The sequence below is a fragment of the Scleropages formosus genome, chromosome 1, assembly GCF_900964775.1.
Source record: "Scleropages formosus chromosome 1, fSclFor1.1, whole genome shotgun sequence".
NCBI classification, from domain to species: domain Eukaryota; kingdom Metazoa; phylum Chordata; class Actinopteri; order Osteoglossiformes; family Osteoglossidae; genus Scleropages; species Scleropages formosus.
The window spans coordinates 48,938,221-48,966,115 of record NC_041806.1 but is presented as its reverse complement, the minus strand read 5'-3'; the positions used below and the strand labels follow the sequence as shown (position 1 = coordinate 48,966,115).

The window sequence follows — 27,895 nt, the reverse complement described above, 5'->3', positions numbered from 1 at the left end:
ACATTGCCAATATTATAAATGGAGAGTAAAACTCATCTAATATCACATAAAGCAATTTAAAAAGCAATTCACTGTAGCAATAAAAACCTTGTTTTTTTATAGTGAGCGAACATGGAGGATTATTAGTACTAAAAGCCGGGTGCAAATTCCAAAGCATTACTGACCCTTTTCCAACACTGAAATTCTGTCACTAACGCCATCCCAAACAATAATTAAAAAAAACACCACTGCACATGGTAATTTTTTGATTATGATAAATTTTTGTGATTTTAGAGACATTCTTGATGTGACACCTATGCTTTTCGGCAGGTGACAAATTTCTCACTTCAGACCTGTGAGAAATAGAAGATGCTCAAATCGGGAATATTATAGGATACACACTGTTTTTTTACTCCACAAAAATAAACAGACACCAGACATGAGCTTGGACAGGTACATTAGTGTGTCTTTTAATTCACACGTTGGAAATGAAGTGGCAGTGTGAGACTGCGGCTGACTGGTGCACCAAGGGTGGCTGAAGGGACGATTCCGTATGGACAGACTCGCATAACAATTGTGCTCTGCCCGGCCGGGAGTGCAGATGCAGTGAGTGTTGGGCAATAACTCGGTAGCCAGGGCCTGCAGCGGCTTGTTTAGAATAAACCCAAAAAACAACAAAGACCCCACCCACAAACAAAACCTATCTGATCCACTGTGGAAGCTGTCAACAAAGACTTCTAAGAGAATTCACTGTGAATAATTAGTTAATTGAAATTTTTTGCATTTTTTGTTGTCCTAATAAAGTGTTACAAGTTAACAGTTAGACATGAACATTTTTGTGTCTTTCGGTGAAAGAACAGTGAATGGAGTGGAATTCATATTCCTGTCAAAACACACAGGCTGAACTTCTGTACTCCGGCCTGTAGGGGGCAGTGCTATCGCAGAGCCATCCGTGTTTACAGCCACCGGTGTGCGACGGCGAGGGCCATGCTGAAGGTGACCTGACCCGGGGGCGTGCCCTTGTAGGCCAGCAGCAGCGACCCTGCCTCTGCAACGTGGCCGGCCTCGCGCATCCTGCGGGCAGTCTTCTCCACGTCCCAGCCCTTCTCCACGTAGTGCAGCAGGAGGTGGGCCACGAGGCAGGGGTACAGAACAGTACCCCAGCACTCTTGCAGCAGGTCAGCATCCAGCAGGAGGGACAGCAACTCATCATCGCAGTTCTGCTCGTTTACCTGGAGAAAGCACAATAAGATGAGATTCATCAACATCCACTTCCCCGTACACCCTACTGCTGACTGAAAAGTTTACCGAGTATAAGCATTCACTTTACTAGCTGACCGCGCAGCTAACCAACTACGGACATAGACAGCGGCACTGATCATATTAAAAATAACTGCGGTTAGATTCACCTTTAGACGCCAACTAAAGATGCAACAGCTGCTGGCTAAACTGACATTCTCATTTGTGCTAACCCATATGTCAGCCAGTGATTTTCCAGCTCACCTGTGTCACCTGGGAGCTACAATACCTTTCAGCCCCTTGTGGTTCTGAGAGAGCTGTGTAGTGGCATTGGTCAGAGGAAACATACATGAGGTTTGTCTATTTACACTTGTGGGCGGTAATAATAATTGTGATCTTATATAGTACCTTTAAAAGCAGCGTTTAAAAGTACTTTACAATAAAGGAAAAAAAGTTATGCATATATCATTTATAAATACCAATATACAGAGAATAAAATAAAATACAGAAACTAATAGTAAGATAAATGATAGGAGAGAAAAAGGAGCACAGAAATGCGTTGTTTGGAAAATTTTGAACATGTGGTCCCTAAGCCTGGATTTAAAGGCATCCAGAGGAGGAAAATTTCTGATATTCTTGGTTTGGGGAGTCTGGGGGTTAGCAAGAGAAAGTCAGATCTCCTAAATGCAGATCAGAGTCAGATGAAGGAACATCACATGGTGGGGAACAGACAGGATAAAGGTTAGAGAGGGTCAACGGTGAAGAGCAGAAACCAGCAAGCCAGTAATGGGTGATACCTTGAATATAACAGATTCACCTGAATATTTTTTTTTTTCTTTTTTTGTTTCCAGCATAGATGAGTACCTGGAATCCTACACCAAGACACTGGAAGGTTCTTGGAAACAATAAACGTGTTAAATTTGATGAGTGTTTGTCAGGGGACACAACCTGTTGCGTTAAGAATAATCACAGTGAAAAACAGATAAACGTTTTATCACAAAGGCGCTATATTGCAGTGAATGGTTTCTTCCCCTTCTGTTTATCCAAAGAAATCTGGAGTGGTGGATGTCTGGAGATTAGCGTGCGCAACCTTATGATGTCAGCATCTTCACCGAAACCATGAGACTGTCAATAAAAGCTTCACAGGCCTAAAGGAGACAGGAGCCTTGTATGCAGCTGCCCTTCAACCTTTGAGATTTCGACAGTGTCTCGTTGAACAAAACAATCAGTGGACATTTCTCACCTTAAATGCCCTTTTACCGCCATTAAAAAGAAGCATTAGATGTACTGTGTCTCAAGTGGGTTTAAAAAGAAGGCAGCAACAGCGTCTACAGCTCAGTGTCTCCATCAAAATAAACAGAATATAACAAGTGCTCCCTTTGAGGATTAAGTAGAAGCAATGAGACTGGGATGAAAGTCGTCCAAATTGTTGCCAAAAAACCTCGAGCCTCAGATGACTGACAAAATATGATAATATTCAGCTGGTTAACGGAATACCTTGGATGCATTTGATTTTATTTTCCTCTTCAGATGAACCTTTGCAGAAGTGATATGCTTTGATGACAACATTAGCAGAGTACACCGATGAACATAGCGCTGGATCATCCCTGCTCCACGGTGCTCTTTAATCCTGTAAAGTCGGTGGTGCGGTGGCGGGTTCCGCTGGCACATGAACAGCAAGCAGAGGCAGAGAGCATGACTGCATGCAACCCTCACGGTCACGATCAACACCAAAACACCCTAGAGCAAAGCATTTCTGACTAACCCCATATATTGCCGAGCTTTTCCAAACCTCCCTGAGAGTCTCGTTTATTTACAGCGACATTCAACAGTGATAATGCCATGAAACAGAGCTGCCTCCAATGATTCATTTTGCTTATATAAAAAAAAAACAAATGCGTGGAAGATATTTGATGACATGCTTTCAGTAATGCACAGTCATTAAAATGAGATAGGCCTACCGATTCAGAGACAACACACCAATACAACACCAGCTAGCACGGATGCATGCGAACGCACACAAGTGTACAGATACACACACAGACATTTAAGAAATGACACACTTCCCATTAAATTCTGTGGTCAGACACCAGTAAATTGCCCCAGTATTTATATGTCTGCTTTGCTGCATACATCAACTCTCAGACTGATAATCAGATAGTTCGGACTGCTGGAAGAATCATCGGCACACCCCCCCAGCTCTCCAAGACTTGTACTCGTCCAGAGTCAGTAAAAGGGCTAGCAAAATCATTCTAGACCCCTCACATCCAGGCCACTTCCTCTTTGAACCTTTGCCATCTGGCCGGAGCTACAGAGCACTGAGCGCCAGGACAGCCAGGCGCAAGAAAAGTTTCTTTCCTCAGGCCATCTACCTCATGAACAGCTAAATCCCCCCTAGAGAGTAAACCAGTGCAATACACAACGCTATTTATATCTATTTATCACATCATATGTCTTACTCACATTCCCTTGCATTTATATAGAACATACCTGTACATACATATAATGTCCAGTGACTATTTTCTGTATATTGTGTACTTTATATTTTTTATATATTTTTTTATCCTTTATTCACATATTCTATCTTCTCATCTGTGTCTTCTCACTGTCACTCTGTCTGTGCTGTGGAAGTTTCTATCACCAAGACAAATTCCTTGTATGTGTGAACATACTTGGCAATAAAGCTCGTTCTGATTCTGAAAAATGACCATTGCCATAAAAACCCACAAAACAAAAAATTTTAAGACAAACAATTACAGTATAGGGAGGCATACAAATAAAACACAAGACTCTGGTTTCCAACTTCTACGACACTTATTGCAGTTTAATGCACACAGCAATATCACAAAACACATGCGAGTGTTTTTTACAGCATCTTTCTAAAAAAAAAAAAAAAAAAGTCACTGTGGTGGTTCCAGAGTGCAGTGCAGAGCAGTGCATCACAGCCCAAAACATATCAGAAAATTTAAAAAAAGGTGAGAAAAGTGTCGCGCTGATACGTTTGGTAGTCCCTCCATCTCGAGCTATCGTCCCACATTGTGACAGACATGCCGTCAGGGCAGCAGACAGCAGTGCATCAATAATAAATGATGCCAACATGCCTTGACCGAAAGCAGCATTTAAAACGCGCCGATCTCAAGTGTCACCCATTTGGAAGCGCGAGTGTTGCTGTATAGATGATCGTGATGTTTGCCTGCTTGGACAGCGGTGAAGAGCTGTGTGGTGCTGCCTGCGAGCCGAAGGGAAGACACATCGATGCGAAGTGTACATAGTAAAATCATGCTGCAAAGTATTGAGACAAAAGGGAAACGCCAGATGATATGGAAGAATCACTCAGATTTTATGGTTCTTTCTGCCTTGGTGCTTTATGACAGCCTTTCTCAAAGATGAAAATTAGTCATTCTGTAAGCAAACACAAAGCTCCCAGGGAAGAAAAATGTGGCAAATTTGTCCATTCTGCTTTCGAAAGAGCACCATATTGATAGACAAAGCTAAAAAATGAAAAGGATTATTGCTGTCCTGCGGGCCGAGCTTTCAGTTGTTTGTTTCGCTGTAAATAATGGGGCCTTTACGATCCACACACTTGGTGCTGGGGAAAAATAAGTTTGTACTGCATTTCACAAGCGCTCATTTCATACCGCAGCTTTCGGATGTGAAAATGTGGAGGGAATTTTCCCTTTTTGTTTTTCCCGGCAATTCGCTTTTCACACGGCAGTCCATTACAGGCCTACATCCTGATTTCGCTGTCAAGGTACTGGGCAGAGCCAATGCTAAAAGGATGCTCAGTGAACTGTGCGCTAAAGAGCGCCTGGAGAATGGACTAGCGTGGAGAGATGGGGAAGAAAAATATGAAATGATACGCTTTCACCATATTAAAAAAATATGCTCCCAATCAGGGAGAAATGAAAATAACAATGTGTGAAATTTCATTAGGTTTTCTTACTTAGCGTACATTCATACATCTGAACGAAACTGACACAGCGAGACTAAATGCATTATGGAGGGATGGCTTGATAGCTTATATATTCCGTTTGGCATGAGGCTAAATGCTACGCTACTTGAAAGGGTGCTCTGATTTGACGCTAACCTCAAATGGCTAGCAAAATGAGTAAGAACATAAAGCACGGAGGGGGGAGTCAGAGTGAATACTGGTTCTGTTTCAGGAGGCGTCGGAAAACGCTGCCTGACATTAAGCACACGAGGATAAAAATGATTTTCGTGTGACATTTTCCAGCAGTGGATAATTATGGCTGATATGCATTCAGGCGAAGAGGAAGAAACATTGTAAATGGCGACTCTTAAGTAAATCCGATGGTGCTAAGCTGACAGTCGCCACGCTCGTTCCTAAAGGAGTCGATTCTCTGACTGCTCGTCCAAACTTTACAGGAAAATACTTCTGAAGACACGGAAACAAAGGGAAGCTAAAAGGAGAATTAGAAGACTGCTGAAGAGGAATGCCATTAGTCCATTTAAAGTAAATACCAGGGGAAATGGGGGTCGTTGGAAACTCGGCCTGATGAGGGGGATGATGGGGGTCATTTGGACTGTGACTAGAAAGCAGATGGATATAAATGCTGAATAATTTCTTGTCAAAAGCAGTTGGCCGTTTCTGGGCTTTCACCGAAATGGTTTCTATACCCTGCACTGAAGCGTTCCTGAGGGATGCTAGGATATCCCGGCCTCGACTGCTCAGACAGCTGAACAAAATATCGGAACAGAGTGTAAATGGGCAGAGAGGGAAATGGTGGCACATACAACAGCATTTTAACAGCTCGTTTCGTCTCCGCTAACTGCACACCACTGGCATGTTAGCAGCCTTACTATATTTTGTTATTCAACTGTACTGCGCTATAGTAAAATTTAGTTTAATTAATAACTGGTTTCTCATAATTTCACACTAACAGCAACACAAATAATTTCATACATTAACAAGTATTGCTGTTTTTTCCAAAACAACTTACAATGATACTTTTGTAAATGGAGCTACTTATAATTATTTACCCAAGTAGACGGATGGGTAGTTTTTACTGAATCAACTCTGGGCAAGTTCCTCACTCAAGAGTAGCACAACAAGATTTGAATCCAACTTGATTCTTATGTCTAAGCACTTTCAAAGCAGAATGCAGTAGCTAGAGGATCACTCCTACTCCCCTCCTGTAACTGTTACCCTACGGTCTTCCAGGTTTTTCCCAACGCTCCATTGTGCATGGATACAGAATGACTACAATCTTGGAAATAATTGCATCCCAATCCCTGCACCCATAGCCCCACTCTTGCTCTCCTGAGCCCACGGAGATGAGCGTCGGGACATTAAAGCACCTTTCTTCTGATAGCAGGCGGATTAAAATCAACTGTGATGCATGGAGTGTGTGGAATTAACAAACATCCAGCAGGAACAAGTCAAACAATCTGCATATATCAGAAAACATCAGCACTACTTAATACTGTCTAATAGTTTGTGATATGCACTGGGAATTGAGATATTGCGATTAACTATTCATGATCGAGCCGTTCCATAAATTCAAGAACACATTTGATTGGAATTACCGGGTGCGTGCAGCGCACCATCAATTATGCATCAGATGGTTTCCTTTATCATTTAAATCATGAGGCTCTCAGGAGTGTTGAAAGCGGTCCACTTCCCCTTCCGCTCTATTATTGCGGCAGCGCTCAAAGAGCCTCGCCGGAATGCCGAGCAACTTTGCCACCCTGTTTGCAGCGAGAAGGTGGCAGCTTGTAGCGGCAGGGATATCTGCGGTCAGGTGGGGCTTCGGAGGCCGAACCTTCAGCTGAGGAACACCTGACCTTTCTTCAAAGTGGCTCCAGCAAAGGAAAGGTGGAGAAGCACCAGCAGAGGCTACTGAAGATACGACTTGCACCTGTTTCTAACATCTGCATTCCAAACCTGACTCCAGAAATTTCCAGCCTCCTTATCTCTGGTACCTTTTTAAACACCGGAAACAATGCAACGAAAACTCTCTGAAGTCACCAGAAACAGTACAACACATACAGCTGTTTTACAGTTTCCTTTGTTAGGTTTCGTTTGTTGTTGCTTTCAAAAATTACTTTTTTTTTTAAGTTATTTTCCCCAACACCAGCATGTAATGCAAGATCTTATTAAAGTCAGCGCAACAGGAGGAGTGCAACAAACAAACGCCGGTTACAGCACAGTAATTTAAGCCACCAAAACAATACAGAGGAACAATAAAACTGACATTTGAAGTCTTGTCTTTCTCCTCCCCCCCCCCACCCACCCACCTACCTACCTACCTCGTGCCTGCAAGTAATCTACAATTCTGAGCCAAAACACATCCTCAGTCCCAGACCACCAATGGACTGCCTTTTGTGCAGTCTGCCGTTACTCCATACTTTTGTGTGTCACAGACCTACAAATCACACAACAGGTCGAGAGGTGAAGGAAATTCCTGTCCAGGAAGGCAGATCGGGGCACTAATTTACAGTGAAAGGAACAAAGTGTATTCGGAATTGATTATTCAAATGTAAAGTGTCTGCAGGAAGACGGATTTTCGGTTCTATAGAGGCAATACAGGCGTCATTAAAGGCAATATAACCCTACTGTTGCCCTTCATAACATTCTGGGTGGAAAAGAACAATGAATTAAAGTGAATGGAACTGAACTCTGGGGGTCATGTCTGGCTCAGACTAATTTCACATCACGCCATCTGTTCGCCAATGCCACTCGTAGCCGAGGCACCCAGGGAAAGCCACCGTTCGATTGTAGTCTTTGGGCCTCTGTGCACTTCTCTCCTGGAGACAGAGTGTAAATACACGTCATCTGAACAACTGGAACGAGAAAAACCAATTCAATAAACTGATGTTCCTCTGTAAAGCAAACCACAACTGCAGCTCAGAAAAGTGTGGAAACTAGGAAAAGGGAACAATGAATAATAGGCATATACTGTATATACCAAACCTCTGACCCCAAGCTGATGAAAAAAAGTACAGTCGGTTTCATGTCTGATGGTACATTTGTTTGGACGAGCCCATAATGAAGACGGCAGTTCTCTCCTCGGTACTGGTGGGGGACGAGGGGGAGATGTCCCGGCCACATTAAACCAGTCTTACTGAGAGCTGTGGGCCAATGAAAGACACGGCCTTGATGAGAGATAATTAATACACAGTGGAGGAACTGGCGATGCGCATCGAGAACGGACGCGGCGAGGAGACGGCCCGGCAGCGAGGACTTCCTCTCACAGACACGGACGCGACAACCTGTCCAGCTGGATGCGCAGCCGACGTTTACATTTCACAGGCATCGCCTGGAGTGCTGAAATGTCATGTGTTCATGTCGTCGACTTTCGAGCAAAATCATTTACAGCTTTGTTAGAGATGTTGGTAAAGCCGTTCATCCGAAGTTCCGCTGTTGTGAAGCTGCATGTTCAGCGGTTGAGGTGGAAACACTCTGATCGTCTCCACACCACAGCATGCATTAAAGCAAACAGTGGGTTCAGCCTCGGTTTGTCCTCCAGTTCCCTTCAACAGTTAATTAAAATAAATTCTCTCTGACAGGCTGCTGCGAGCTCACGGACTGCCAAGGCTCACAGGAGAGATGGCTGCTGACCAATAATTCTATGTCTCCTCAAAATACAACTTAAAAACTCTATTAAAAGTCATTTTCAGGGCTGAAAACCATCTCAGCCACACAGTGGGGTGAAAACACACTGCGGAAGCACACCAGAGGATGACGTGGAGCTGTGTTTGGACGATTATGCCACGGAGAGGTCTCATAATCTGGGGCTATGTGCTGAACACAAGGAGGCAGGTGGCTCTACGATATGAGCGGCAGCCTGCACCCCTCAGAACGCAACTGCCTGCAGTGTGGGAATCCATCACTGCAATAAAGAAAAACAAAAACAAGCCATGCTGCCATTTCACTTGGGTATTCGATACCAACTCCGGTAAACAGAAGGTGCAGGTCTGCAAACTATAAACACATATTTATGTACATTTTTTGGTGTATTTTTCTGCTAAGTTCAACATCACTTTGCCAGGGTGCATAGAGCTTGTGAAGCATATATATATATACACACACACACACACACACACACACACACACACACACACACACACACACACACCCGCTCCCACAAAGCCCTGCAGATAACGGACTCTCCTCCACCAGTGGGCTCCTGATAAAACGCGTGTGTCACTTTCGTGTGCTGATAAGCCAGGGAGTTAATTTAGCTGAACCTACTTGGGTGACGGCTCTTATCTGATCCAGGGTCAGCGTGAGCAGCTCCACGTCTCGGCTCTCCGCCATCAGCTTGAGGGCTGGCAGCAGGAATCCAGGCTGATCCAGGATCAGGGCTGATATATGTCGAATACACTGCGGGGGAGATGGATATGAGGACACAATGTGTCAGCGACACAGAGATGAGGAATGGACCTTGCAGAGGGCAGGAACAGTGCGGTTCCACGTACAAATCAAACAGGGATTGAGAGCATCACTACCACTAGAATAGCAACCAATACTATTACAGTGACCAGTACCAACATTTCAACTGCTGCGATGAGGACTCTGCCTCACCTTACCCGTGCTCGAGGTGCACATTTTTTAAAGTACATTGGCCAATGCATTTATTTCTTTTCAATGCAATTTCACATAACTATTTACTAAAATTGTGTTCACCATCCAAGCCAAAAGAAGGATGGCAGTATAGAGCACCCAAACAGAACAGGAGGTTGGGATCATCTTAACTGAACTTTCTTCCACGGTGTTAACAGCTTGTGTCTGGTGCTCCTGAGTGCTGGTGATAAATAAGATGAGGAATTCCGAATGAATCGCTCAACAATTAGGGTTAGATTTATACAGAATGTGTATTTTTACTTTCAGCCATTATAAAATGCCCTTAATTTTAATGTATATCAAATGATTAAAAAAAAGCCTAAAAACTATTTTCTATTATAGCCAAAGCTCAGGTTTTTTGCGTAACATTACATTCACATTTATTCATTTAGCTAATGCTTTTCTCTAAAGCGACTTACAATTATTTACCCATTTACATAGCTGGGTAATTTTACTGGAGCAATATAGGATAAGTACCTTTATCACAGGTACTACACAGCCAGAGGTGAGACTCGAACTTGTGACCTTTGGGTCCAAAGACAGCAGTTCTAACCACTACACTACCAGCTGTCCCTCCATTAAATAGGCTTTAGTGTTACAGACAAAAACTGCTTAGAGCCCTCCAAACCCAGCTGTATTAGAAAACTGAGAAACTGATGTAGTAATAATAATAATAAAAACAATAACAGCAACACGAACAGATTTCCTATTCAAGGTGCTTGAGGAGAGAGTCAGTCAGTGCCTTGCGTGTTTTATATTTGTAAGAATCATTGCTAAAAACATGTTCCCATATTTCAGTTGTTCTCCGTACGACGAAAGACTGGGAGAGCGAGTGAGCGCACACCTGTCCTTGTACACGGCCCCATCTGCTGCGACAAACGCGGCGGAGGGGACAGACGGGGACCTGCCGACTTTCATTTTCACATTGGAGCCATGCGAGTCAGGAGCCGCAGCGTGAAACGACAGCACCCGGTCACTGGGCCCGCCCGACTGCTGGCGGAGATGCCCGGTTTACCGCAGTGTGACAGAGGTGTGTTACAAGCGTGCTAAAAGGAGAGAGTGGGGCCTCCTGCCTACTGTGGGTGTCGGTTGTCACGTCCTGCACCCGATCCGTGGACCTGCAGCCCGTCACGGCTCATTAGGAGCTCATCTCGCACCTCTGTGCTCCAGTGAAAGGAGGACCAGCACTGAACTTCATCTAGCCAACTCCCACCCGAATGAGCATGGGGACTCCAAAGAGCCACACTTCCTTTATGAAGACTCTGCCCTCTTACTCGTACCCCAAGCGGCAGCCTTAGACAGCTTTAACCACCCAGTAAGAAACTGGGAACAAAAAGCATACAATACTCTTGCCTGTCACACACAGTGTAAACAGTGTCAACATGTAGGTGGTTAAGGGATGGAGACGAAAACCATACCTACCTGTGGGGGCAGTTGGTGCTTGGTACCATACAGAGAGCGGCACATGATGAGGACCTCCCTGCCGGCACTGTTCTGCAGCTCCGGGACACAGCTGGACACCATGGCTGCAGTCAGCTTCACCCAGGGGTTTTCTACAGAGTGGACTCTGTCGGATGAGAGAGAGCCTGTCAAAAACTTGAGAGTGTGTGTGTGTGTGTGTGTGTGTGTGTGTGTGTGTGTGTGTGTGTGTGTGTGTGTGAGAAATGCCCGGAGGGGTTCAGACCAGCCTGTCTGCGCCTGACATTTCACAGCAACTCCTAAAAACCTCACTTAGATCAGATGAAGCTGTTTGCAGCCAAGCATGCTGGGAACTTTTGATCTGCTGAAGCATCTCAGATGGTACATTGAAGCACAAAGGGGCGTGGCTCTCTTATTAAGTGAGGCGGAGAGCAGGGTGTCTGTGTGTGGGTGGTTGGGTACTCGTCTGAGCCAGTGGAAGACACACACAAGCTCCCCAGCCTCAACGTTCAAACACCAAGAGTGACTTTGAAAGGAGCCCGAAGCTCCAGAGACTCCAAACTAAATCAGCTGCGTCTCGGGGCCAGGATGAGGTTTCAGACTCATTGGAATTCATTTGTGCAATCTCACGTTCGGCAGCACGCACAAACAAAATGTTGACTCTGTTCCCCAGGCTGCTGCGGCAGGAGTTTATCGAGGAGAACCGGCACATTTCTTCTCCTGCCATCACATCTCCTGGGAGGAAAGGCGAAAACGTGTCCAAAGGCAGCGGAATTGGACTGCGGGAGAGCAACGCGGGCAATGGAGGGTATAAAGACAAACCGGAGAACCCCGCTACCACCTGCCTATCAGTCCACCTTGATGAGATGTGGACCCTGAACCAACAGCATGACTGCTTCATGGGAACTGTGGGACTCTGGAAGGTCGATGGCTAAGGTGGATTCGCTGCTCGCACTCCAGAACGCGGAGAGCAAAGGGCAAGTGACGACGGCGAAAGTGGCGTCAGACGACGGGTGAGTGAAGGCGTGCGTAAACAAATACGTGAAAGTCTAAAAATATCAAGTTGCGAAACACTGGCATCTCAGAGATCCTGGTCCTTTTCGGAATTGTGGCCTTTCTGCTGTATTTGGAAGTGAGCGAAATGGAGAGCGACAGCTCCCCGAAGCAGCCAGCGGCAGATCAAAAACGGCAGCGCGCACGAGCAAGCTCAACTGCAACACGGCGCCTGACTCAATGTCATCTTCGTGCACAATATTTTTATACTTGAAATAGGTGGGGGGGGAAAAAAAAAAAAAAAAAAAAAAAAAAAAAAAAAAAAAAAAAACTGTTCTTATGGCTATAAATATTTATATGCTAAAAAATGTCTTGAGGCTCACAGCAGTGAACGTAATCCTGAACGTGTCTCGAGTGGTGGCGGCGGCGGCGCTCTTCCCGGACACCCTGGCGTGTTCAAAATGTGCATCTCCGCCATCCCCCATCAAGAGCAAGACCTCTGACAGTAAAATGAATCGCACGCAAAGCCAAAATGTGATCCTGATGATTATGGCAGTGTGATGAGACCTTTGCTTTTCAGGAATGCGATGAGCAAGATTTTTTGTCTAAAAATGGCCAGAAACAAAACAAAAAGAAAAGGAAATCAATGGGATAAGATGAGGAGGCCCAATTCGACTGGGTTTCCACCCCACAAAGGGATGAGAATTGTGCACAACAGGAAGTGTGTGTTGCGACTCTGTCCTCGTGAAGGATGTCCAATTAGCTGCATGGAGCAGCACTCCCTCTCCTACTCACCGTAATCTGGCCCTTTGTGAGAACATCAAACAGCGTAATGTCGCTGTATGAGCCACGTTATCGGCAGCCACTTCAAACCACCTAAATACATCTGCTTGTTTCCCCCCACACAGAATATACGCGATTACAATCAGGCTCCTTCACCCGAAACGCCTCTCGCCGGCTGCAGGTACGTGAGCGCTGCTTGTGGGAGGTCACGGAGGGAGGCGAGTCTCTCCTCTCCCCCGGAGAATTTGACAGGCTTCAAAGCAGCGCATCTGAACGAGTTGCAATCCTCTGTTCTTGCATCCTTTTCGATTAGCCCCCCTCAATGCTCAACAGGACGTGTTTTCCACTGGTTCTCAACAGCACACTGGGTGGGCTTCTCAACCCCACGGTGACATTTTGCCAAACCGTGTTCGGCCACATTAGTTATCTCGGGACTCTGTGCCGGTCCAGAACAGCGGTCCACAAAGCTGTTTCACCTCCTTGAGGGCAAGGAAGGTCATCTTTTTGTGCCGCAAGTGAACGGGCCTGGGGAGGAGCGACCAGAAATCTGAGCAAGGAGACGTCTCACCATGGTGGTCCCAGGGGAGACGTCAGGAGGCAGGTCTAACTCCTTGAGAGACGGCACCCAGTCACTCCTCCGCTCTCACATGTGGCATGGAGAACTAATTTGGTAGCACGTTACAGTGTCTAAGAGACATTGCGCCATAACATGTTATGGCAACAGGGTAATCGTACTGAGGTTAATGTGAAAAATGGCAAAGTGGAAATAAAAAATAAAGATGTATTTATGAACTGTTGAGAATTAAAAAAGTATGATTTAAAACATTATAAATGTTACATTTTTAAAATGTTTAAAAAAGTATTTAAGTAGGGGGAGCCAGTGGCATAGTGCTTGAACAACAACTGGGTTTCAATCCCACTCTGCGTAAGTACCCTTGACTACTGTATTCATCCTGAATCAATACCTAGAAAACTACTCTGAAAATTATACCGCTGTATAAATGGGTAAATCACTGTAAGTAGCTTTATATAGCGAGCCATACATTTCAGGTGCTTCAGAGGAAAGAGTCACATAAATGAGTAAATAAATAAAACAAAGTGAGTTTGGTTCCCTAGAACAATGTTGTTTTTCCCCTGTTATTTTTTATTTAATTTCGGGTGCATTCATAAAGCGATGCTGTCAATTATCAGTCATGCTACATTTTCTTTATGTTTGCTGTGCTCCAGATATTACCCACTGGGGCGCCGTAGTGCATCACTCCACCAATGGGGAGCACGTGAGGAAAACAGACGATAATGACCTTTTCGTGACATCTACGTTGTGCTCACAGAGTGATTTGTGAGCTTAAGCAAGGAGGATTTGGCAGTGTGACTGTTCATAAACACGGAAAACAACAAACCAAGCAAACATTAGACTGGAGGATGACTCACAGGGTGTCGCTCGTGGTGGGAGGCCAGACCTGCAGGAGCAGAGCCAGGTGCTGCAGCTCCTCCCACCTAGAGCTGGTGGCCAGGAGCTTCTGGAAGAGCTCGAGGCGCTTCATCTCGCTCTCCACATCAGCCATGTCCAGCTGCCAGAGAGAGAGGGAGAGAGAGAGTGTGTGTGTGCGCTACATGAGCATTACTTGCAGACACTGTGAGGTTCTTTGAGCGTCAAACCATCATTCGATGACATCATCAACGTATGAAACTTCATCAGTTGTAGCGTCTGTCTCGATAACCTGTCGGTTTTGTTAGGCAGGTGCTTATCGAGCTCAGCAGAGCACGACAGTGCTGCAGCAAAGCCATCGAACACAAAGACGATCAATGAGACTCTGATTGCAAATGCTTTTAATTAAAGTCTTACATGCTGAGAAACGTGCATTCTGGCGTGATGCACTTTTCTTAATTAGAGCGCTGCATTTTAAGTGTGGTAAACTCAGCCGGGACGGCACACGATGGAAACTGCTGTAGAGTTGTATGAAAGGGGGGAAAAAAAAAAAACAGCAACAGCAGGTAAAGGGGCAAACAAAGAGCTGCTCATGGAGCCACATCAATGGGCAAGATGAAGTCCCAGAAGGGGGCTGCTCTTGTACCTTTTAGAGAAGTACATGGAGGAAGTACCACACTGTGTAGGGAAATACACAGAGAGAACAATCAGACTGCACAATGTGGACATCATGTTGGGAAAAACAATCATTGAACATAATACAACATAATACACCTTGAGCATCACTACTTCAGCAAGAAAAGGTTAAGAGGCGCATGACGTACTGCGTAATATTTTCTTACTGCAGAAATTCGCTGATCGCTGGGAGACTCTTCATGAGAACGGAAATGAAACCATGACACTGCGATACCGCAGTAATATAAAAATCCTCCAGTAATCAAGAACGGTTATTTCAAGTACCAGCATATGTTTTCCCTTGTGGCGACGTTATTGGAAGTAAGCCGGACGCTGCTGGAAGACTCAGCGTTTCAGTGAAATATGTCCAAACGATCCCTGTTGCAAGACAGTTTACCTCCAAAATTTAATTAATTTCCCTGCCACTGCTCTGCAATTTAACAGTTCAAAAAATGGCTCATTTCTGAAGGGGAAACTAACACCACCATCTGTGTCAGTGCCATGTTCTGAGACAAGTTTGGCTGCCAATAAAAGAAATAAATAGAATAATATATAATTAAAGCTCAATTTCAAAACAAGCTCCAAAATCACTGAAACTAAATGACCAATGATCTATTTTGATGGCATCTCAGCTCAGTGACACTTACCTGAAAGCTATTCATCTGGACACTGACGGACTGAAGGGGAGATGCAGCACAGCTATTCCCTACCTCATACAGGTAATGCGTTCCTGAAAAAACCCTTTCTAAGGTCCATTTTCATAAGTCGAACACGTAAAGACATTTAATTTCAATGGTAAAAAAATTTTGGGGCTTGGGAATGCATAAAAATAACACCCATTTATGCTAAAATATCAACAAAAGCCATTAAAATGGATGTAAGTATTTCAATAGTTAACAGTTATAGCACAACACACCCGTTTCCCCACCATTAATTACTCTAATACTGTATGACTGTTGATCCGCACTCATTCAGCTCTTTTATACCTATTACAAGGTAACAAAAATTTTATGTCATTTTTTTTTTTTGCAATTTCAATTCAGTTTTGTTATATTAATCATAATTTGGCGTTAGTTTGTACTATATGTCCATTTTTATAAAATATCTCACATTCTTGAAATTAGCAAATTTTTACACCGGGTTCCAAACACCAAAAATTCCAGTACCTCTTAGGATCTGATACTTTCTAGCATGTTTTGATACTTCCTAGAATATCCTGGTGCCTTCTAGAATCTCCCAATGGCTGTGAAGTACCAAACTAAAACTGACACTCTGGAAGAACTAGTGGTATTTTTGTAATCGGTAAACTTTAATCACAATCAATGCAAAAGTCGATATAACTAAGAATTTGGAAAAATTTACATTGTGTAATGTACCTCATAATTGAATACACAACACTCAGTGGTTATGTACTAATATAAACTTAAATATAAAAAAAAGAAATAAAACAGAATAGTAAAGGCGGGGGGGGGGTCAATGGAAACAGTGCCAATGAACTCACTTGGATAGAACAAGCTCAGGTCACAGAGCCCAAGCGGATGGATGTGAGTTTGATCCCCACTCATCCTGTGTGGAGTCTGCACGTTTTCACTGTGTTCATCTCACAGTCCAAAGAAAGGTTTCAAAGTGATGACTCTAAACTGCCTGTAGTGAGTAGTGAGTGAGTGTGTGTGTGTGTGTGTGTGTGTGTGTGTGTGTGTTACACTGCTCTGTTGTATGAATGGGTTCATGACTGTCGGAAGTTTTCACTGCAGTGGATCTAAGTCATCTATGATGAAGGTGTCAGGTAAATACTGCTTGATCATTGTACTTCGATTCACATTTTACATTTATTCATTTAGCTGACACTTTTCTACAAAGTGACTTACAGTGTTAAGCTACTTACAATTATCTACCCATTTATACAGGTGGGCAATTTTACTGGAGCAATGTATGGTAAGTACCTTGCTCAAGGGTATGACAGCTGGAGGTGGGATTTGAACCTGTGGCCCGTGGTCCAGGTAGCAGCTCTGACCACTACAATACCAGCTGATTTGGAGAAAAGCACCTGCTAAATTAACAAAGGCACAAGTCTCGTGCCACCCAACTGTCAGGATGAGCAATATGCAAACATGGTTCTTGGAAAGGTGAATAAATGCTTCATAAGCTGAAACGAAACTCCTCATAAAAGTGAATTCTCTAAACTCGAAAAAGTGTAACTCGTGGTGTAACCGTGCCGCCTGTGCCGGTCTTTTCCCAGTCGGCTTCCATCCTTCAATTCTCACCACACAGACAAAGATCCAGCAAAGTCCAACTGGCATCCAAAGCCCACGTATCTAAGTCACTGGCAAAATAAGTAAAATAAATTCAAAAGTTTGGTTTCTTTCACTACTTTTCTCATCCATCTTCCTCTTTCTTTTTGTGCTGCCATGTTGTGTGACAGAAGTGACTTATCTTCTGTTGCTGAGGAGCAAGAGCTGGTTTCGGAAATTACTCTTATCATGTCAATCTCTTCTCACACACCTCCAAGAGATGTCTAAAAAGCAGAGACAGAATCCGCCACTAAAAGCCACCGGATGTCCAAATCTCCACCACTTTGCCTTTGTTTTACATCTCTTTGTCGCTATGTGGTGTTCGAAAGCAGAGCAGCAATTTGCTGCTCCTCAAAGGAAAAAGTGCTCTGTACAAAGAAGAGGTGGGGGGGGAAACGGAACGAAACTAAACATGTTCCACAGTTCCTTAAGTAACAGAGTACAGCTGTAACACCGTAAAACACAAGGGATTCTGCATGTACAATCTAGACCTGTTCACAGCGGAAAGAAATTCATCTCCGTTTCCTCACCGTGATTCCCCCAAACCAAGCTGCTCCATATAAAGTGTGTGGACGTGTGTATATTTTATATACAGTACATAAAGTGAGAAGACAGGTGTCTTGAGAGACTGACCTTGAATTTCAATCTGCTTTATTTTAGCGTAACTTCCTCAAGTCTTTCTTCAACAGTACCCTTTTTTTCTTTTTTTTTTTGCCAAGTTACCTTTGGCTGCTGGATGATAATGTCATTTCACCAGGCCAACAGACTAAGAAAACACATATTTATAAGTTAGAGTTGGGTGGACATGTGTGTTTGATACTGGTGTAACTGTACAAGGAGTAATACAGAGGTTTAAAGAAGCATAGAAGTAAAGGGAGATGGAACCCCTGTTGCTGAGGGAGTTAAGATGCAGGAGGAGTAAGATTTTAGCTTCTCCTAGTCGATGAATGATCCCACCTCCATCCCACCTCTGGCCCTCCATCACTCGGCGATAACGTGGCGATTCCCGTAATGGAGCAGTGCGAACGCAGAAGGGCCAGGTGTTGAATGCATTCATTACTGGGGGAGGGCTGGAGACCTTTGACTCTTCTGATTAACGCACACACCACGGGCACACAGCTCTCAGAGGCTGATAAACAGGCGCACCATTCCCATGAGTCCTTGAGAGGATCGATGTAGAACACATCGGGAGGGCTGAGTGCCTTCAAGAACCCTTCGGTGATGACTATCGGTCTGTGACGTCACATGGATTGTATCAAAGTGAAAATAAAGTGATTAATGATGAGGACGAGCCCCATCGTAGAACATGAATCTAAAAACACACACACACACACACACAAGTAACAGTTTCAGTAAACAAGGTCTGCTCCATTCAAGGAATAGCTTTGTCTTTTGCATGTAGCCATGGCCTGGCAAACAGACGACGGTGTACCCATTTCTCATGGAATAACTAGAATTCCATTGATTATGTTGATATGGGACCAAACTGGATATTTTTATCAATATCCTCCAGCTTGTTTGCTTGCCTTTCATGCTGCCAACATCTTCATGGAGAGCTGGAGGTTTCTGCACATAATCACACACAGGAAGATTCTACATGTCGATTTGCCTTTACAAGACATCCAATAACTTTAGGTTACTGGCAACCACCTGGCATCCAACTTAAATATTTATGCACATGTAGACGAGGACAACATACAATTCTGCTGGTGTTTGTAGGGGACCACGTAGGGCTGCATGGAGACAAGAAAATTACACATAAAAACTGAGATACAGGTGGTCCTCAGCTTACGAGGGAGACCGTTCAGATGACTCATAAATAGACTGTTGCAAGTTGAAAACCCTCTTATATAAACCATAAGGATATATAAACATGCACAGATGCTGTTTTACATAATGGGCTTTGTTTTTATATATACACTTTTTTGTTAAATGTTACAAATATCTATTATTTTAACAGTTATTCATGTTACAATACAGAATATAAAGATGGTACAATAATATATTTATATTCTCATGCTGCACCATTTTCACTGTTATTTCCAAATGTGTTGTTTCCCACTTTATTTTTCTCTGCACACATTCAAGCAGCTATATTTACAACAGGTATCAAAATGCCATCAGCATTATTAATGGCCACAACAGCAGAACACGAAAGATTTCATGGAAAGAGGCCCAATTTAGCCAAAGGATAAGAGCCTAGAGGTGAAACAGCAGGGTAGCGCACAGCACTGTAATTCAGCGTGAAAGGACGGCGGGGACGGCGCATCGTTCGTATGAGTCGTGGACGTCTCCGAGTCGTTCAGAGAGCGATGACAGACTAAATGCAATCTTTTTTACCTCACATCTAACTCTTCACATTAACTGAGCTGACAAAAATTATAGGGCACACCAGAAAGTAATTGCTAGGCTAAGGAAACCAAGTTGAGTGACTTTTTTTTTTTTTTTTAAACAAAAAGGTTAAAGGAACTGGTTGCTGGCGGGAAACACAACATGTTGCAAGGCTGCGGTTACTGCCGTCGAGCCACCGGGAAGAGGTAATCTCGCCGCACAAAAGTGGTGTGTCAGGACAGGACGGGGAGTGCAGATCCTCCTTGTCCGGCCTTCGTGACAAGCCAGATGATCACATTAATATTCATCAGCCCTCTAGCTGCTGGGTCACATTGTCAGGAGTTGTGAGGAGACAAAATTAAATACTTTGTATAGCGTGTGTGTGAGGCCGGGGGGGGGGTGGGCTGAATACCAAAACGAGAGGAAAAGGAGCACAGCACACGTTTACACAGCCCTACAGGCACACTTTCAGATAGCCTTTGAGTGGAAAACAACCCAAACAACACTAACGTTTTTCGTGTGTGCGCGACTGCAGTACAAATAATGCCCCCTTTCATCTACGCTTCTCTCCCGCTTGAGTTTCACGCTGCGTTTCTGTTCCCAACTTGTTCCTGAAAGACCTTTGGTTGACAGGAACACATCCGTTCCATTCCACGAGGCACAAGCATGCTATTAAGCTGGGTTACAACATGCGGACTAGCTGAGACCCTGTAGTGTGTGTGGCTCGTGCGCATATGCATGCTCCACCACTTCAAAGCCAACTGATATTAATATTTCATTTCGAGGTCCCCCAAAGACATTGCACTGGCTGTTCTGAATCTATACTGTTTGTAGGTGATCACACCCTGCTTCCTCTGAGCTGACTAACATACGCAGCACACACACCCCTACCCATGCCAGGACCCGAACCTGCTCTCTGTAGCCGCTCAGCCATGTCACAGGGGGTAAGAAATATTTTCTTTTAATTGGGGCAGCAGAGAAAGCAGTGCGTCCTGTGTCTCTGAAGTGCTTTTCAGGGGTATCAGGTGGCAGAGTAATGAACTGGAGAAACACACACATCGCCATTAAGGGGCAGCAGGCTGATGCAGTGGGTAGTGACGCTGAATCAGAACCTGAGCATATTTTTGAATGCAACTCAGTTTGTGTCAAGTTTGCATGTTCCCTTCATATTTGCATGGGTTTCTTCTAGGTGCTCTGGTTTCTTCTCACCGTCCAAAGACTACCGTTTCAAGTGGACTAAACTGCCTAAAGCATGCAGCAGTGTAACTAAATGTGTATGTAGCTACCCTGTGATAGAGAGGCATCCTATCCAGGGTGTCTCTCCTAGCCTTGGGCCCAGGAACTCTTGGACAGGCTCCTGACCCCCATGACCCTGACAAGGAGAAGCAGTTTATGAAAGTGAGTGAATAAGACTGTCATGAAAGAAGTGACAATTATTGAGCTTTAGTGCATCTTCAGAGCACTAAAGCTGATATCATTGCTGAAACTGTGAAGATTAAGCAAATGTCTTTGCTTCAAGTTGCCAAACTGTGAAGTTGACTGAGAAAGATGAAGGTAACCTTTGACTGTCTTGGCTGAAAAAGGGCATTTAAATAAATGCTTTAATGTGGCCCTTTAAATGATTTATTTCACACAGGCTCTCGACAGAAGCGTGCAAGTGGAATAGATTAAACACACCAATGAGAAACGCCTCCTATCAGGAGGTAGAAGGGCATGCATGTCTCAGGTGTTTACCTGTTGCCCTGGGCAACCGTGGGGCTGACCCCGATTTCTGTCTGCATGGATCAGCACGGACACTTTTGGGAATTTGTGGGGAATCTGTTCAAACTCTTCTGCCACAGATTTGATAATGCAAATGACTGCAGCAGTGGGATGCTGGGAGAGGACAGGACCCGCTGCCCGTCCTTGAGACGTCTCCGTGGGGTGCCAGCCACCCCAGCGACTCGCAACCAATCGGCAATCAGACTTAGGCGTCTTCAGAGCATTTAGAAGAGGTCAGAGGTCCTTGACTTCCCACCCCGGGAGATGCCCGATCGAAGGAGCGCCAGCACACACACGTCCCCAACACCATTTCAAATCAGGCAAACATTTCCCAGCATTCAACTCCTTCTGTTTACAGCTGACTGGATTCAGTCATTCACACCACTTATTGAGCTCTTTTAAGCCTTTTTTAAGCATTTTGCATTTTAACTAGAATGCTTTATGAGATGCAAAGTGATGCAAATGCAGAATATTCATTCCATTCAGATACATAACACACTTTGTTTTACATTTCATCTATTTTTGTGATTCATGTCGCAAGCCGAATACACGTTGGGCATCTGCTAAATTATTAGACAAGCCAATTTTGGCCACATTATGAGCTCAGCTAAAACAAACAGGAATCTGTTTCCAAACAATCTTCCAGGCGAAGTCACAGAACAGCTTAATATCTTATTAAAATGGACAATGATAATATTATGGGGCTGCAGAGGAATGTGTGCTAGATGTTTAAACAGAAACCCGCAGTCTGGGTTCCCTCCATTAATTTGCACTGTGACAAAGGAGGAAAACAAGAAACTAAGGGCCCGATCAGTATTCGCTGCATGACCAAACAAAAACATTTCAACCTCAAATATTAATTCATCACCTTTCTCAACGTGGGGTTTGTACATTACGCCGCTCTCAAACACTTATTTATGCAGCAGGGTAGTTTTACTGTAACAATTAACGGCAAATACTGTGAGCAAGGGTACCAGTATTAAAACCAGGGACCTCTGACTGCAAGGTAAAAGGTTCTAACCACTCCACCACCTGCTGCCCTACTGCTATATTTAGGAACGAAGCAGGACAGCATGGGCTAACAAGTGCAAAATGACTAAATGCCTTTTATAGTCATACAAATATATTTACACATTTAGGTAAAGACCCGTAAAGAGCACCCATGTGGTTTTCATGGTGAGGGGGTACAGAAGTGGTTTACCATGACCCTCTGAGCATGTCTCTGGATTGCAAATGCAAGGAGGATCTACACAAACTTCACACACACTGAGCTGGATTCAAACCTATACCCGTATGAGCATTATGGAGCGAATGTGTAAGGCTTACATTCATATGGGACAGCTGGCGGCAGAGTGGTTAGACCTGCTGCCTTTGCACCCAAAGGTCACAGGTTTGAATCTTGGCACTGGCTGTAGTACCCTTGAGCAAGGTACTTACCCTTAAATGAATAATCCAGTTTAAAAAAATTACCCAACTGTATAAATGGGTTATTAATTGTAGGTAATTAACACTGGGAGCCGCTTTGGAGAAAAGTGGCAGCTAAATTACTAAATGTACATGTAAATAAATAGATGTGATCGGAGCGCTTGCTTGGATGCCCCCCCATCGTGATCATCCCAGTGCCCAGTCTGAAGGCATACTGACCACCAGCGGACGGAGCTTACTGACCTCTGGCTGACACTGGACAGAGGACACGGACGCGCTTGTCCAGGTCGGAGGAGAACATCACCGCAGGAGAACAGCAGGCAGCAGACATGTGTGAGCTGATGGCGCCCACGCATCTTATTAAGCGAGTCGATCCCCGGCGGAGCACGTGGGCGACTGAGGTTTATCAGTCTAACAGACTTCCGCAAAAGCTGCTTCCCTGGTCGAGAAGCGGAGGCTCCGGCGATGCTGCCTGGGAGTGCTGCGTATGTAAAATGCGTTCCCTTTCAGAAAGGTCGTGCTTCCAGCCCTCAGCAGCACAGAAGCTTCGGGAGCCTGAGATGCTTTGTCTTGCAGAAGAGGTGCCCGGAAAGACAAGAAGAGTGTGACGGTAGCCGGCGTGCGCTTCGCAGCTCTTTCTTTCGTGGCAGGAAGCACTCATGTTAACAGCCCTCGACCGGAGCGCTCTTCGCACGCTGCCAGTGCCAGCTGGTGAGCGACTATTCTTTAATGTCATTAAGAGCATTCGCTTGCTCTTTTATACATCACACCATCGGCAAAAAATTCATAAATTAAATAAAAATAGTTCTGATAATGTTTGCTCTGTGTATGTGTGCGCGAGAGGAACTGTGAAAGTGTATGTGAGATGGGTAACAAAAGTCAGAAACCAAGGTAGTCCTTCACTGGTTCCCCACACATAATACCCTCCCATCTTCTCAGCCTCCCATGAAACGTTAACCCTCAAAGATCTTTTATGCCATTCCACACAGCGAGACCTTCACTGCCTACTCTGCTCTAACAGTGTTGATATTTAGCAAAACATGGTGAAAACCCCAGCAATACTGTAAAAACCGCAGAAGTTTCATCAAAGCCCCAACAGCATAAACAACCCCCAGTAATGTGGCGATATCCTCAACAGTTTGATCAAAACCCAAATTAGGGGATGAAAACCCTAACGGTGAGATCAAAACCCCAGCAACATGATCACAACCCTAACCAAGGGGACAGCTGGTAGTGTAGTGGTTAGAGCTACTGCCTTTGGATCCAAGGTCACATGTTCAATCCCCACCTCCAGCTGTAGTACCCTAAATTAAAAATTGTAACCCATGTGGTAAAATCAATTTGATCCAAAACTCAACAAACGCAGTTAAAATCTTTGTTTGATCAAGACCCCAACTCTATGACTGGAAACCTAATGATGCAATCACAACCAGGCAGTCAAATCTCCAGAAATCTGACAAAAACACCCAACAAGGCAATCACAACTACAGCGCTCTGTGATATTACTCCTTAGGGCTGGACACCAGTAATACTTTCTGCTCTGTTAGCTTCTTCTGGAGATGTGATCATGACCCCTACGTCTAGTGTGCCAGTTAATGAGAAAGCGGAGAGAGAGCGTGGGGTGCAAGAGAGAAGCACACATGACACGAGGGAACCGGATCTACAGGGAAACACAAGTACTCCACTGCGCCACAGTGAACACACAGACTCGGTCACCTTCTGGAGCACCAAACACCTCCACATATGAGATCCCCCTCAGATGACGATTGGGGGGGGCACGCAGAGGGACTGCGCAGATGGACGAAGGAGAGCGGTGCCTGCCTCCTCACACAGCAGTCTGTTAATGCGGTGGCAGCTGGCCGTCCTCCCAGCAGCGCATTGATTTGTAGGAGCGGCACTTATAGCACCTAGAGCGTAATTAAATATTAAGAGCGCCCTGATGTATGCAAAGCCTGACTTAGAAGATTAGCCAAGGCCCTGAGTGGGGCTTTCACGCAAATCCACGTAAAGGAGAATTGGGAGGATGCAGAGGAGGTAAGAAACGAGCGAGGACCCCCACTCATCACCTGTACCTGTATCAAGGGTGTCCAGGTGGACATTGGTACTACACACAAGCCCTGTGGAGGACCTAGAGGCCCCAAAGGAAACGCACTGAGATCGCATTGATCAGAGGCAGAAACTCAACAGAGCTGCTGAGGCTGGGGGTTGTGGGGGCCCAATATTGCCCGACAAGATAACTGGATGGGCCCCCCAGTCTATCGGATTTCTGTCCATCGTGTGTGTGTGTGTGTGTGTGTGTGTAGATCTCTCTGAGCTCCATCACCTACAGGTCAGGCAGAGAGCACGTAATGATAATATTTCATATTTCAGACTGACCCTGAACCTGCCTGGAATCTCCCCCCAGGACAGTAATTGCACTCATGTGATTCCATGAATAATGAACACGTTTGCGCTGTGCAGCGAAAGATCAGACACACATACACACACAGAATCAGAGCATGCACACAAGAGCCATGCAGAGTCAGAAAACAAGCAAAAACACACTCACATCATCTCTCAGTGCCTCAAGAAGTCTCTCTCACACACACACACACACACACACACACACACACACAATAAGGACAGCAGGGGGGCATGGTGGTGAGTCCTCACCTTACAATTAAAGATCTCAGGTTCAATCCCACCTCCTGCTGTAATACCCTTCATCAAGGTACTTATCCTGAATTGATACAGTAAAAATTACCCAGCTGTACAATTCAGTAAATCACTCTAAGTACCTTAGTGTACAAACATAGTGCAGCACAAGAGCCTGTTAATGTACAGGTACTATTGACATTACACTGGATCTCCAAGCTCCAGAAGAAAACAAACACACTACATTTGTTCACACCAACCGAGATATACAAGAAGTACAAATTTTCTAGGTCCAGTCACTTAGAGCAGAAACACTGTTTAAACAGCACATGTCACACAAATAACTATATCGAAACCATAGGGATATTTGCATTTTTTTAAATGCATTTCTAGTGAAGGTTTATGGAGTAGACAGAAGATCCAGAGAGAAATCGGTTTGAAAGTCTTCTGTTTTGAGACCTTCCTTGAATCGTGGGAAGGATTCAGGAGTTCAGAGTGACAGAGTGAGCTCTTTCCACTGCACCGGAGCCAGAAGCGAGAACCTATAAAAACCAGGTGAGACTGTACAGGCAGACACTCCAGAAGGAACAAGACAAGAGCGATTGCCTCCTTTAGACACCTTCCCTCTGTGGAGTGAGGAACACGACTAATTCTGTGTTTGATATGCGACTCGGACTTCCTGCCAGACTAAAATTAAACCCACTTCCACTGGGGACTAACAGCCCAGTAGAACAGCCACGTTAATTCTCCATTATTACCGTTTTCCATAATACCTGTAGATTCCAGCCGTGTCGCCAAAGCAAAACCTGATGATTTGATAAAGTGCCAAACGCTGTGGCTCTGATTACAGCTCACTGTTAGCCCACTCCCACACCCCCGTGACCCCCGACAGGGGGGGGCTGTTAGAAACACTGCTAACAGCTTCTCTCCATGGCTGATCAACAACACTGGGTTACCGCACCGCTGCCTGTTCACCATTGTGTTTCAATTCACATCATCGTCATCACATGTGGTACACATCACACACACGGAAATAATGTCAGTAACCGGAACAAAAACAAATGAATTAAGTTTTTTCTTTTCTTCAAAAAAAGTGAATATTTAGAGCATGTCCTACTACACCTCCATGCTGGAGGTCTGCTCTGTTTACAGAAAACACTGTGGGTGGGGAGAGAGGGAAGGAAAAAAAAAAAAAAAAAAAAAAAAAAAAAAAAAAAAAGTTGTTTAGAAAGACATGGTGTTACAATGTCATTCAAATTTAATAAAGTTTACATTCAGGTAAACAAGACAACACAACAGCACAAAAGCGACAGGAGTTTAATATTTTACTGAATAATTTTACTACTACTGTCAGACTTGCTGTGGCTGTTAGTGATAACTTACAACAACAACACTACTATTATTACTGCTGCAAAGAACATCAACAACAGCGTGATACCATCGTGACAGAGTAGTTCATCTGAAGCTCTAGGCTTCACTCTTAAGGAAGGAGGGAAAACCTCCCATTATAACAATTTACAGTATTAACATCTACTTTCTACAGCAATGGAACGGGGTTTAATTCATTACTTCATCCGCATTAGCTCTTTTCTGACAGATTTATAGAGAGTGACGCTGCATGTTAGAGTCAAGTTATTAACTATCAGAGATACAAACGTTCCAATTTACAAATTTATTTTAAATTGAAATATCTCAGTTTTAAATGACATTTTCTTACTTATATTCTAAAACCCCTGACTCAAGTGGAGCAAATAAACTGTATTTAGCCTCCAAGCTGATAGATGGCAGTAAAGAGCACCCAAAGAACAGAATTGAGGGACCACTTTAACTTGTTTTCGCAATGTTTACAGCTCATGTCTGATTTTACTGAGTGTCAACGATCAACAAAAATATGAGAAACAATGCACATTTATGGGATGAACTAGTCAAAACTGGCACTGAACAAGTTTGTGGAGATATTTTAAACTTTTAGTCAAGTTTCATGTAGCTCAAACTTCAAATATACAAAGTTTTTCCAAAATATTTTATTAAATTTTATTATTTTAACTATTTTATATTCATAGCTATGATTTTTACAAAGAATAAATCAAGAGAGCGGGGCGCGGTGGCGCAACGGGTTTGGCTGGATCCTGCTCTCGGGGGGGTCTGGGGTTCAAGTCCCGCTTGGGGTGCCTTGAGGTGGACTGGCGTCCTGTCCTGAGTGTGTCCCCTCCTCCCTCCAGCCTTACGGCCTGTGTTGCCGGGTCAGGCTTCGGCTGGCCACGACCCCGCTCAGCACAAGCAGCTTCAGCCGATGTGTGTGCGCGCGCGCGCGAGTGTGTGCGTGCGTGTGTGTAAATCAAGAGGGAT

The 27,895-nt window shown here is 44.4% G+C and overlaps 1 protein-coding gene across 1 annotated transcript in view; it reads right to left on the bottom strand.

Annotated features, from left to right (window-relative positions):
* Nucleotides 1-430: 430 nt before the first annotated feature.
* nbas (NBAS subunit of NRZ tethering complex) overlaps nt 431-27,895 on the bottom strand; it is a 118,480-nt gene continuing 91,015 nt past the window's right edge. Inside the window, exons 49-52 of the mRNA XM_018730316.2 lie at nt 14,432-14,571; nt 11,228-11,372; nt 9,434-9,565; nt 431-1,211 (exon numbers count right to left, since the gene is read on the bottom strand). Of these exons, the coding sequence (XP_018585832.2) occupies nt 936-1,211; nt 9,434-9,565; nt 11,228-11,372; nt 14,432-14,571 (693 nt within the window). The 3' untranslated portion in view covers nt 431-935. The remainder of the gene's footprint in view (nt 1,212-9,433; nt 9,566-11,227; nt 11,373-14,431; nt 14,572-27,895) is intronic.